At 37.5% G+C, this 14108-nt stretch overlaps 1 protein-coding gene across 5 annotated transcripts in view; it reads left to right on the forward strand.

The window, feature by feature from the left end:
- Positions 1 to 14108, forward strand: part of MRPL1 (mitochondrial ribosomal protein L1) — a 115141-nt gene that overhangs the window by 63381 nt on the left and 37652 nt on the right. For 4 of the 5 annotated variants that reach the window (XM_059385609.1, XM_059385636.1, XM_059385617.1 and 1 more), the window contains exon 7: positions 2008 to 2114. In XM_059385609.1, coding sequence (XP_059241592.1) covers positions 2008 to 2114 — 107 coding nt within the window. Of the gene's footprint in view, positions 1 to 2007; positions 2115 to 4188; positions 4352 to 14108 lie in introns of those variants that run through there. The other variant, XM_059385644.1, reaches the window with a different exon arrangement.

A 14108-nucleotide genomic window follows, 5' to 3' on the forward strand; every position in this document is an offset into this window, starting at 1 on the left:
TTTTTCAGAGTCCACAGTCTCTCATGATTCACCTCCCCTTCCAGTTTCCCTCAACTCCCTTCTCCTCTCTAACTCCCCTTGTCCTCCATGCTATTTGTTATGCTCCACAAATAAGTGAAACCATATGATAATTGACTCTCTCTGCTTGACTTATTTCACTAGAAGGTACTATTCTTAAGAAACAAGTGTAAGTAGTGATAATAAATTATTTAACCAGGTTCCTATTTTTTTGTACACCACTATTAGCATTTACTGTTTTTATTAAGCTTTTTTTCATACTGTTTAGTATAGTTACATCAGAATGTGATACTTAAAAAAAGTAGTATTTTTTAGTAGTTGTTCTATTTGCAAGTCCCTTTTCTCTCCATCAGTTACAGTTAGATTTTTAAGTTCCTCGTGGATAATTGCTTTCATTGTACTGAAGTGCTTCTGAGCCATACTGAACAACTCCCCAGGTGATCCTTGGAAGTAATGTATGCTGAAGATACACTGTACTTTTTTTTTTTTAATTTATTTATTTGACAGACAGAGATCACAAGTAGGCAGAGAGGCAGGCCGGGGGTGGGGGAGCAGGCTCCCTGCTGAGCAGATCATGGGATCATGACCTGAGCTGAAGGCAGAGGCTTTAACCCACTGAGCCACCCAGGCGCCCCAATATTCTGTACTTTATATAATGAGATCCTCATGTTGACTTATCATGGGAAGAGTTACTAGAGACATATAAGTGATGTGTCTATAGTAGCACATCCCTTATTGTATTTCTTACTCTTCAAATAATTAAATAATTCATATTTCCTATGTACAGAATTGAAAAATTTTCAAGTTAAGGTATGGTGTCATGAAATATTAAAAACTTGTGTTTTTGTGTATTAACTTTTAGTTAAATATTAATGACTGAAAGTTGGAAGGTACAGTTTATTTTTCAAGCCTTCTGTGTGATTCTTTGAAAATTCTTCATTTTTACCTTGATTTCCTTTTTTTTCTTTCTGTATTCAGTTGTACTTTTTTCTTCCATAATGGAGGACAAAGTGACAATAGAATCCAATAAGTTCAGTTTCAATTCCTTTTTTTTTTTTTTTAAAGATTTTATTTATTTATTTGACAGAGACAGTGAGAGAGGGAACACAAGCAGGGGGAGTGGGAGAGGGAGAAGCAGGCTTCCCACCGAGCAGGAAGTCCCATGCTGGGCTCAGTCCCTGGGATCATGACCTGAGCTGAAGGCAGATATTACCACATTTAGTGTCATAAAACAGTACACATTTGGGGTGCCTTGGTGGCTCAGTGAGTTAAAGCCTCTGCCTTCAGGTCTGGTCATGATCTCAGGGTCCTGGGATCGAGCCCCACATCGGGCTCTCTGCTCAGTGTGGAGCCTGCTTCCTCCTCTCTCTCTGCCTGCCTCTCTGCCTACTTGGGATCTCTGTCAAATAAATTTAAAAAAAACCAAGAAAACAAAAAGCCGCACACATTTACTATCTCATGGTGTGTTAGGAGTGTGTGTACACCTAAGCTGGGTCCTCTGCTTCAGCGTCTCATGAAGCTTCAATCAAGGTATCAGTCAGGCCTGTGGTTTCATCTGACACTTGACTGAGGGAGGATCCACTTCTGGACTCACATGGCTTTGGGCCGGGATTCAGCTCCTTGCAGGCTGCTAGGTTGAGGGCATCAGTTTCTTGTCTTGGGACCCTTTTCCTATGTCAGCTTTAAACATTGCAGCTGCTTCTTCAAAACCAGTAAAGCAGAGAGTCTCCTCCAGGGTCAGCATTAACAGTTTTATGTAATGTAATCATGTGTATCTGAGCATTCTGTCTCTTGCTTAGAAGCAAGTTGTAGCTGCCATTCACACTCACGGGGAGGGGTCATGGAAGGGTGTGCAACACTCTAAATTAGTCTGTCTGCCACGACTTGTTTACTATATCTTAATATAGGATGAATATTTCTCTTATTCTGTCATTTTTGTTACTTGTTTATATGTAGTATTAACTTTGGATTTTTAATTTTTCTTACCAGATTCCATTGGCCGTGACATCCCCAAAATGCTTGAATTATTTAAAATGGGACATGAAATTAAGGTAGATGAAGAAAGGGAAAACTTTCTTGAGACCAAAATAGCAACAGTAAGTTACAATGGAAATTATTAAATAGCCGTCTTTGTTTTGCTTGAGTGACTGATAATTTATAATAGAACATGCCTCTCCTTTGAACTTGTTCTTGGCACCAGCATCAGGAGTAGCACTAGGTATGCAGACAGATAATTTTTTTTTTTTTTTTAAAGATTTTATTTATTTATTTTACAGAGAGAGATCACAAGTAGGCAGAGAGGCAGGCAGAGAGAGAGAGAGGAGGAAGCAGGCTCCTGCTGAGCAGAGAGCCCGATGCGGGACTCGATCCCAGGACCCTGAGATCATGACCTGAGCCGAAGGCAGCGGCTTAACCCACTGAGCCACCCAGGCGCCCACAGATAATTTTTTTATTCTGTAGATTAAACTCGTAAATTTTAGTGGTATTTGAGAATTTTTTCATGTGCCCCTCAATGATATAATATTTTTGCTTTATTTGATTATTGCATGTATGTATTTTTTGCTCTCTAATATTCTAAGTTTATTGAGAATAGGGTTAGATCTAATATTCTAGGTTTATTGAGAATTGGGTTATATCTTATGGAACATTGCATAAGGCTAAGCCCATAGTAGGTATTTAATACTGCTTTATTTGAGTAATTTGCTTTATTTTTATGAATTGTTTTGATTATCCTTCCTTGTGTTTTAAAAACTGTCTACTTAGAGAATATGCTGGAAATCAACTTTCAAAGCTATTTTTTGGACTCTGATGTACATAGGTCAGGTTTATAGGACTTTGTTTTTAGATATACAGTTATTTGCTAAAATCTTCTTTATGCTAAGGGATCTCTAAAATACTTTTTCCTGTTCAGTAACTATAGAATAATAGTGATATTGATAATAAGATTTAAGCAGTGCCAGGAAGTGCCACGCACTCTTCTTAACACTCTTCATTTCATATATTTTCTCTCTTAATCTTCAGCACTGTGAGAGGACAAATTATCATCCCCATTTTATGGATGAAGGCCAAAGAAGTTAAATAATTTTTCCAAGGTCTCACAGCTGGTGTGAGGCAGAATAGGTATTTGAGTGTTGGCAGTCTTCAAGACTCCAGGCTCTTCGCCCAAAACCATCTTGCCGCAGGCCTGGAATTATTTGAGTAGCTGTTACTTCTCTTCCCTTCCTGCTCTTTAGAGGGATTCTGCGTTTTAGCCAACAGCTGGTAGTCCAAGCTAATTGAACTGCCCACTATAGACTATCAGAAGTAGAGAAAAGCACTCAGCTAGTTTTATGGAAGGAAAGCTTGCTTTAGAAAGAGGGCAAAACAGTTTAATGCAGTCAGAGGTTGGGAAAGCCCCGTCTGCTGTCATTACTTCAGACCTCAGCACCAGTTGCATAGCATTGTGGTCTGCTAAAATCTGATGTTGCACTTTCCTTATTTCCAGAAGGCTCTTGGCAGTGCTCCTTGTTTGTTAGGGATGATAATATTGTAATGTGAAAAGCAAATGAATAAAATGGGAATTTTTAGAAAATATTCTAGAGGTGTAGAGACTTCGTTCTCTACAGAACTAAGAATACCTGTTCTACTACTTATGGGATAGCAGACTTAAAACAAGTTTCTTAAAATGTTGTGTCTTGAATTCCTGAGCTATAGAATTTATATACTAAAGAGAGGGGAGGGGGGAGTGGCAGAGGGAAAGAATCTTTATGCAGATTCCCCACTGAGCGCACAGTCTGACACAGGGCTTGGTCCCATAGCCCATGACATTATGACCTGAGCCAAAACCAAAGTAGGGTGCTCAGCTGACTGAGCCAGCCATGTGCCCTGTTGGTGCTGTTTTGATTAGACTTTGGAGACTTTGGGGGACTATAGGACATCTTTATAAGACTGTTTTTTTCCAGGTGGATCTTTGCTTTTTGTTAAGTAACGTTTTCAGTATATTCAGTAGTTAATAGTTTATGTAGATCCTGACTCAGTGTATAAGAAACTGGCATCTCATTTATTCTTCTCAACAAACACCATACTGCTTAAGTGATTACAGGAGCTCCAGGTCAGACTACTTGTATCATTTAGAGGTAGAATTTTTCTTTTTTTTTTTTTTTTTAAAGATTTTATTTATTTATTTTACAGAGAGAAATCACAAGTAGATGGAGAGGCAGGCAGAGAAAGAGAGAGAGAGGGAAGCAGGCTCCCTGCTGAGCAGAGAGCCCGATGCGGGGCTCGATCCCAGGACCCTGAGATCATGACCTGAGCCGAAGGCAGCGGCATAACCCACTGAGCCACCCAGGCGCCCCGAGGTAGAATTTTTCTTAATGAAAAATAAATTAATTTCCGTGTTTAAAGAGAATCTTTGTGTTTTAAATTTTTTTATTTTTTGAGAATCTTTTTTAATACTACTTAAATATTATAGTATTATGTAGTATAACAGATTAAGAGAGTGGATTTTACATTTATACTGTCTGGATTCAAATCCTAGTTCCAGATTGGAATTGTGTTCCATCACTCTCTGGGCCCCATTCCCCATTTTCCCTAAAGGCAAAATGACGTTAATGGTGATGCATACATTCTAGGCTAGGAAGGAATAGTTGAACTAATGACTCTAAAGCAGACTTCTACTTCTGGCCAGCATGAAGTAACAGGGACCTGATTACTTTTTCACCTGGGATAGTCAGCATTACCTCGATACCAAAACCAGGCAAAAAATATAGTCCGCTATCATTCATGAAAAATAGATGTAGGGGCTCCTGGGTGGCTCAGTGGGTTAAGCCTCTGCCTTTGGCTCAGGTCATGATCTCAGGGTCCTGGGCTCGAGCCCAGCATCGGGCTCTCTGCTCAGCGGGGAGCCTGCTTCCTTCCCCCTCCTCTCTCTCTGCCTGCCTCTCTTCTTACTTGAGATCTCTCTCTGTCAAATAAATAAATAAAAATTTGGGGGAAAAAATAGTTGTTAAAATTATAAACTAAATTTTAGCTAATAGAATCCAGCAATATATATATAAAAAAGGATAACATGTCATCACCAAGTAGGTTTATCCTAGTATCCTAGGAATACTAGTTCATTTAACATTAAGTGATCAATCATTAAAATTCACCATATTAACAAATTATAAATAAAAGCCATCTGATCATCTCAGTAGATAGAGAAAGCATTTGAGAGAATCGAACCTTCATTTCTGATCAGAAAGTCTCAGCACACTAGGAACAGAAGTTAATGCCCTCAACCTGACAGAAGGCGTCTAAGAAAAACCAACAACTAACATTATACTTGGAGGCGAAAAACAATACTTTTCTTCTAAGAACAGGAGCAAGTTAATGATGTTCACTTTTACCACTTCTGTTCAGCACCGATCTAGGGATTTTAGGCAGTGCGGTCAGGTGGGCACTTGAGTTGTTTCCATTTTTTTGCTATTACAAGTAAATTACAAGCAAATACTGTTACAAGTAAAGAAAAATTATAGTAATATCAAAAAATAGGAAATACTTAGAGATAAATCTGACAAAAGATGTGCAAGATCCATACATGAAGATTTCAAGACATAGCTGAGGGAAATTAAGATCTAATAAATAATGAGGTGTACCATGTTTATGGGTCAGTGAATCCGGTGTAAGTAGTGAGGTGTACCATGTTTACGGTCAGTGAATCTGGTATTGTTAAGATGTCAGTTGTCCCCAGAGTCATGTGTAGATGCAGTACATTCTTGATCAAAATTCCATTTAGCCTTTTTCTTTTGGTAGAAACTGGCAAGCTGATTCTAGGATTCACATGGAAATACAAAGGATCTAGAATAACTAAAACAACTTCGACAAATAGCAAAGTTAGAGATCTACCTGATTTCAAGATTTATAAAGCCAGTGGTATTTAAGGCACTGTGGTATTGACATCAAAAAAGATGAAATGATAGTGGAAGAGAATAGAGTCCCCAAAACCCAATGGGGTTTGTTTGTTTGTTTGTTTGTTTGTTTTAGACAGCTGACTTAAAACATGTTGCAAAGTCATTTTTAATGGAGAAACATTAATCTTTTCGAGAAATAGTACTGGAACAATTGAATATCTGCATACAGTAAAATGAACTTTGACCCATGACATATCATATATAATTAGCTCAAAATGTATCAAAGACCTAAACATAATGCCTAAAATTATAAAACCTGTGGAAGAAATAAAACCTGTGAGTTAGAGAGTGATTTTTTTTTTTTAGATGTGAAATGAAAAGCATAGCATAATCCACAAAAGAAGAAATTAGTAAATTGCACTGTATAAAAATAAAAAGCATTTGCTCTTTAAAAGATGTTATTAAGAGAAGATAAATCACAGGCTGGGATAAAATATTTACAAATCATCTAACTGATAAATCCATAATGTATGAAGAGCTCTTAAACTTCAATAATAATAAAAAAAACCCAGTTTTAAAAATGAGCAAAAGATTTGAACATACCTGATCAAAGTGTGACAAACACATGGCAGACAAACAGATGACCAACACATTGAAAGATGCTCAGCATTATTAGTTGTTAACAGAAATACAGACGAAAACCACTGTGAGCTATCACTGTACATCTGTGGGAATAATTAAAATTAGAAAAACGGACCATAGCAAATATTGATAAGGATATGGAGAGATTGGAACACTTACGCTATTGTGGCAGTGTAAAATGATACAACCTCTTTGGCACATTTTGGCAGCTTAAGAAAGTTAACATCCAGGGGTGCCTGGGTGGCTCAGTTTGTTGGGTGGTCAACCCTGGATTTTGGTTCAGGTCATGATCTCAGGGTCCTGGGATCGAGCCCTGCACAAAGCAGGGAGGCTGCTTCAGGACTCTCCCTCTCCCTCTCCTCCTCCCCCACTTGCCTGCTCATTGTCTGTCTCTAAAATAAAGAAATATATCTTTAAAAAGAAAACAAATTTAACATCCACCTGCTAGATGATCCACATTTCACTTTTAGATATTTATCCGGAAGAAATGAAACCATGCCCATACAAAGACTTAGGAACAAATGCTTATGACAGATTTATTTGTAATAGTTAAAAATTGGAAACATTCCACATGTCCATTGACAGGTGAATGTGTAAATAATCTTTATTTCATCTATATAATAGAATATTCTTTAGTAATAAAAAAAATTGATATGTGCTTCAACATGGATGAACTTAAAAATGATTATACTGAGTCATGGGGCGCCTGGGTGGCTCAGTGGGTTAAAGACTCTGCCTTCGGCTCAGGTCATGATCTCAGGGTCCTGGGATCGAGCCCCGCATCGGGCTTTCTGCTCAGCGGGGAGCCTGCTTCCTCCTCTCTCTCTGCCTGCCTCTCTGCCTGCTTGTGATCTGTCAAATAAATAAATAAAATTCTTTAAAAAACAAAAAACTGATCTCCCTCTTCCCATATATTTAAAAAAAAAATGATTATACTGAGTGAAAGCCAGAGGAGTACATATTGTATGATTCTGTTTATATAAGATTCTGGCAAACGCAAGTTTATATAGTGTACTGATGGATAATGTGATAGCAAACAGACCCGTCATTGTTGGGGGGGGGGGGAGGGATTACCAACGGGCACACAGAGTTTGGGGGATGACTGATATGTGTGTTATTTTGACTCGTGAGGTTTTTGTGAGTATATGCATATGTCAAAACTTAATAAACTGACAGTTTAAGAATGTGCAACATATCCTGTGGAATATTATTCGGCAAAAAAAGAAATGAACTGTGGATACCTGCTCTACTGTGGATGATTCACAAAAGCTTTATGCTCAGTGAAAATCAGACATAGAAGCCACATACTATGTGATACCATTTATATGAAAAGGCAAAACTATAAAGCAAAAAGTAGCTGTGTGTTTGCCTTGGGCAGGATGGAAGCAGTAAGTTTAGGCATTAAGAGTAAATGCATGAGGGATCATCTTGGGGTGATGAAGATGTTTTAAAACTGACTTATGGTTATTGTTGCACAATCTGACAAGCTTACTAAAAAAATCAAGAAACATAAATTAGAAAATGGTAAGTAATATGATATGCAAAATATACCTCAATCAAGTTAAAAATGTTCAGTGTATCGAGTATATCTCAATATAGTTATTTAAAAAGGAATAAAAATGTTTTTACAATTGTATTAATACAAGTACTTGAATTTTATTTATAATTATCAGAGATAAAAAAGATTTTGTTTTTAAAGATTTTATTTATTTGACAGAGAGAGAGATCACAAATAGGCAGAGAGAGAGAGAGAGAGGAGGAAGCAGGCTCCTTGCGGAGCAGAGAGCCCGACATGGGGCACAATCCCAGGACCCTGGGATCTCGACCCGAGCCGAAGGCAGAGTCTTTAACCCACTGAGCCACCCAGGTGCCCTGATAAAAACGATTTTAAAGCAAAGTAATATATCTTTTTCAAAAGTTTGAGATTTCTGAGGGATGTTATTCTTTTTTTAAGATATATTTATTTATTTGAAATAAATAAATAATATTTATTTATTTGTAAAAGAGAACACAAGTGGGGGGGGGGCGTGCAGAGGGAGAGAGAATTCCCAGGCAGACTCCCCACTTGGGGGTCCATCCCAGAACCCCGAGATCATGATCTGAGCTGAAATCCCAGAGTTGTTTTCCCAACCGACTGAGTTGCCCAGGCGTCCTGAGTGATATTATTCTTACTATACAGTTGGAAATATTGAGGTATTGTTTTTTATTCATTTATTTTTGCCACCTGTGTGATAATGAGGACTGAATTTAGAAGGAATATGCAGATAAAGGAGCACTGACAGCAGCACATGCCTATTCGGGGTCCTCATTGTGGTGTATAGAAGGAAGGAAGGTATCTAGGTCAGGGGTAAAAAACCATAGCCAATGGGCCAAATCCTACTGCGGACAGTTTCTGTACCGCCTGTGAGCTAAAAATGCGCTTTACAACTTTAAGGGGTTGTAAAAAATAAAACAAAGAATTTGCTGCAGAGATTATTTGTAGCCTGCAAAACCTGAAATATTTCTATTCTGGCTCTTTAGAGAAAAGGTTTGCTGATTCCTGATCTAAAAAGATGTTTTTTGGAAGAGTGAAATGTATTAATTTTGTGTTTGTGTTTGCCTATAGAAGAGAGATTTGTCTTACTTCAGTTAAATCATTTTGACACCACTTGTTAGGATTCTCAGAACTGCCACATGGCTTTAAATCCAGTTCTGGTATTGATGTAATAGGAAATTGATCTTGATTAGTTTCAGCTGGCTTTCCTTCTGTATCAAAGTGATAAGCATAATCATTTGAATGATCTTCCTTAATTATCTGACTTGAAGGTTAGTATCTTGGGTATTACAACTCAACTTCTAATGCCCTTGTATCTCAAACCTGTACAAACACTCTTATAGCCAGCCAGTATCTTAACATTTGTCAACAGTGTTACTTATAGGTAAATTGGGTTTTTTTGCTAATCTTTCCTACTATTTGTGCTATAATCTCACATTCATGAGATTGGTTATGACTGCATGCTGTCAGATCAAATGCTCATATCAGTGAAAATGAAATTTTTAGAGAAAATGTATTTTTATATATTTCTTTCATTTGTGGCTGAATATTTATTTTCTTTCAAGTTTTTTTTTAGTTATTTAAAAATTTTTTAAATTTTTTTATCTTTCAAGTTTTTAGTCATGAAAATTCCATTTAAATTATATGTTGAATATTATGCAAGCACAACAGGTTTTCATTGGAATATTTTATTTTTCAGTCAACTGACTATCAACTAGTCACCATTTTTTTTTCCCAGCATGAATGATGTGTTAGTTGGGATAAAAGTAAGTTCCTAAGTGACCAAATTTAAGAGCAAGATTTTATTTATTTTTTTCTTTTCTAAAGATTTTATTTATTTGACAGAGCATACGCAGGGGGAATGGCAGGCAGAGGCAGAGGCAGAGGGAGAAGGACAAGCAGGCCTCCCACTGAGCAGGGAGCCTGAAGCCAGGCTCAGTCCCAGGACCCTCGGATCATGAACCAAACTGAAGGTAGATGCCTAACTGACTGAGCCACCCAGGTGCTCCAAGGGAAAGATTTTAAAGCATAAACTAAAAATAAAGATTCACAGGGGAGAAACATAGTTAACTGTACCCTAATTTCTTTTAAAATTATGGTTCTTTCCATAAAAAAGATGAAACTAAGGTAGATTCTCTAAAAATGTTGAGACATAATTATGTACCTGGCTAGTATGGCTAGTATATATATATATATATATATTTCAAATAGTAGTTCAATTTCAGATAGTAATTAGATAATTTTTAAAGGATTTATCTGAGTTTGTAATATAGAAAACTCTACTAGAGACGGAAAATTATGACCAGATAACTTGACATTTTAAAATTATCAAATTAACATATGCACTTGGTTAAATTAGAGCAGTTTACAAAAAAGACACACTAAAGCCCCCCCTCTGCAGTGTTTTCTCCTAGAACTTTTATTGATAGTTTTTTGTTGGGGTGCCTGGCTGGCTCAGTCAGAAGAGACCTGCTTCTTGACCCAGGGTCATGAGTTCAAGCCCCATGTTGGGTGTAGAGATTACTAAAAATAAATACACTTTCTAAAATGGATTTTTAAAAATTAATTTATTATTTTAGAGAGAGAGTGTGAGCATGGGAAGGGGAAGAGGGAGAGGCAGAGATAATTTCTAGTAGACACCCTACTGAGTGTGGAGCCCAACATGGGACTCGATCTCAGTGAGATCATGACCTGAGCTGAATCGAGAGCTGGAGACCCAACTGACTGAGCTACTGAGGTGCCCCTAAAGTAAATACACTTAAAAAAATAGGGTTTTGTCCTTCTAGAAATGTTAAGGTGTAACATAAACACCTTTATAGGGTGCTTGGTTAAGTGTCAGCATGGGTCGTGGTCCCAGGGTCATGGGATTGAGCCCCTTCTTGGACTCCCTGCTTGGTGGGAGGCCTGCTTCTCCCTCTCCCTCTACCCCTGCTTGTGTTCCCTCTCTCACTGTCTTTCTTCCTGTCAAATAAATTGATAAGATCTTAAAAAAAAAAACCCCACCCTTATAAAAATTCACTCATACACAAGATAGGCCACACATACTGTTCCATACCTTTCTTTTCCACTTAAAATGGCTTGGATGTCTTCAGAGATGCAAAGAGATCTGTTCTGATGTGATCTGTTCTTTTCAATGGTTGCATATTCCCTTGTGAACATGTACAAATATTCATTTCTGGTTGATGGACATTTAGATCATGTCCAGTGTTTTGCTATTACAAATAATATTTTAATGACATTCTTAAAAATACATATTGCGAGTTTTTTCCAAGTATACCCAGCAGGCGAATTTCAAGAAATAGAATGTATATTGAAAATGTTATTGTAAGTATCGTTAAATTGCTCTCTAAAATGTTCGCATTACCTTGTAATTCATCCAGTAGTGTTATAGTGCCTCACGTACTCAGCAGAATTGGATGTTACCAAATGTAATCATTTTGTCAGTTTGTTAGGTGATATATTATTGGTGTATGTGTGAGTGAGGGTCTACTTTCAAAAGTAAGGTAAACATTACCATTGTTTTCTCCTTTGGTTAGAGTCTTCCATTCTACCTAAGATTCTGAGTTTCCTCATCTGTTCCTCCCTGCCATTCCTACTCCTGTTTCCTTACCTTTCTGGGCCTGCTCTGATTCTCCATTACGCTCTCTTTTTTCCTTTGTGAGAAGGCCTGTGACTCCTTTTACGGTGGACCCTGTCTGACTCACCTCTATTATGACTTGCTCTTTTTACCAGTGCCTAGTAAATGAAATTGACAAGAGCTACGGTCACTGAAGGTGCTTGTACGATTGAAGTGTTTATAAACACTGAGATTGCCTGGCATCTAATTACTAAAAATAAGGCCTTTTCTACCTAGTGTTTGGGACTGATTTTTCTGACCTATAGTGTATTAGAGATTTTCACTGCATCCTATATGAAAAATATCTTCATTTATTGATATTTTTAAACTTTATTTTTTGAATAGGAAAGATTATTAGTTCATTTATAACCCAACCAAAAAGAAAAAAAGAAAAAGAAAAACAATAAACCAAGTTAACGTGTTTTGTTTTTGTTTTTTAAAAATTTTATTTATTTGAGAGAGAGAGAGAGAGAACATGTGCAGGGGGAGGCGCAGAGGGAGAGCGAGGAGAACAAGCAGATTCCCTAATGAGCAGAGAGCCCGAGGTGAGGCTCCATCCCAGGACCCTGAGATTATGACCTGAGCTGAACTCAGCCATCTGAGCCACCAGGGTGCCCCCAATTTAACATGTTTTATTTAATAATATTAAGTACTGACTCTGTCAGACATAGAGTGATACAAAAAAGAATAAGACCTTTTTTAAGAAAGACACATCTAATAGATAAATGTGGAAATAATTATATAATAAAGTGTCATAAGTGTAATAATAGATACATATAAAATATGAGGAAGCTGCACAAAAGAAGCAGTGATTGAGGTAATCATGGCATAGAGTAGATCAAGGATCTTCTGTGAGGAGTCTGAAACATATACCAGGTATAGTAAGGGTCATGATTCGTATTTTAAAATAGTGCACAACATGATGTGTGGACGCCTGCACATCTGCACTGGTTTAGCTGTTTCAAAGGGACCAAACAGCAGTGACGTAACCACAGTAGAAAGTTACTTTTCTCCCAAGTTGAGCTGGTGGGCAGTTTAGGGCTGTTATGTCCCAGAGTCATCCAGGGATCACACACTTTTTTCCCCCATCTCTTAGGGTCTTTTACTCTGTGTGGTTGAATCTGACTGATAGCATGTCTGATTTGTAGCCTATGTGAAGAAGTCAGGACGCAGGTGGAGAGCAAGCAGCTTTCTTTCAAGCATGTGAACCACTGACCGCATCAATTCTGCCCCATACCAGGGTTCAGAGCTTATGCACATGGCCTAGCTCCTGAGTGGCCATGTGCCCAGAAAAATGTCATTTAAAAGAAGACTGGTTGGATTTAAGAGACAGTTAAGGCTTTGTCACAGCTGAGGAGCCAAGAAACCTAAAAGAATAAGAAAATAAAAGGAATTTTTTTCATTTTGTTTATTACTCTATCCCCAATTCTTAGCCTAGAATAGTACCTGGCAAATAGTAGGTGCTCAATAAGTAATTCTTGATGAATGAATATACAAATATACGAATAATAAAAGCTACTGCCAGTTGAAGGTCAGTTAGATATAAAGACATTGTTGGGGCGTCTGGGTGGCTCAGTAGGTTGAAGCCTCTGCCTTCGGCTCAGGTCACGATATCAGGGTCCTGGATCGAGCCCCGCATCGGGCTCTCTGCTCAGCAGGGAGCCTGCTTCCTCCTCTCTCTCTCTGCCTGTCTCTCTGCCTACTTGTGATCTCTGTCTGTCAAATAAATAAATCTTAAAAAAAAAAAAAAGAAAGGTATTCTCAATGTATATATAGTGAATCAATGTCTTGTTTTATAAAAATTTGATTGATACCCAGCTTTTCGAACAGTCCTAATGGAGTAATATTGAAAGTGAAAATTTTAATTTCTGGAATTTCTCAGGATGAGAGAATTAAGAATCCTGTCCTTTATTTATAGAAACACTTAGCCAGGTGTATATTTTGACATTACACAAGAAAATTAAACTGTGTCAAGGTATTATAGCATAAACCTGCCAGAATAAAGACTTTGAAGTAATTTTCAAAGGGTGCCTATTAGTATTTTATAACATACCACAAATCCATTTTATGTTAGCTGTGAGGCTTTCAGAATATGCCTTGTTTTTTCCCTCACTGATAGATTCCTTGTGTGATTTAAGATACTTGGCTTCCAGCCTTTTTTTTTTTTTGGATTTCTAAGTGTAATTAAAGGACAGCTGCATTATTGATTGGCTTTCTTATTATTTTCCTTTATTATAAGGTAAGAGTTCTTTCTAATTTTCTATTAATGTGGAATTTCCCATTTTACATAGAGACACATAATACTTTTATATTTGTAAAATACGCAAGCGTTATGTCTTTGTTTCCTTTCACGTTGGCTAATGTTGACCGCCTCACATATTTCAAAGACAGGTGTGGTGATGTCGTAGCTGCTGAGAATGATGGTAGA

The sequence above is a fragment of the Mustela nigripes genome, chromosome 1 (assembly GCF_022355385.1).
Source record: "Mustela nigripes isolate SB6536 chromosome 1, MUSNIG.SB6536, whole genome shotgun sequence".
Taxonomy (NCBI): Eukaryota; Metazoa; Chordata; class Mammalia; order Carnivora; family Mustelidae; genus Mustela; species Mustela nigripes.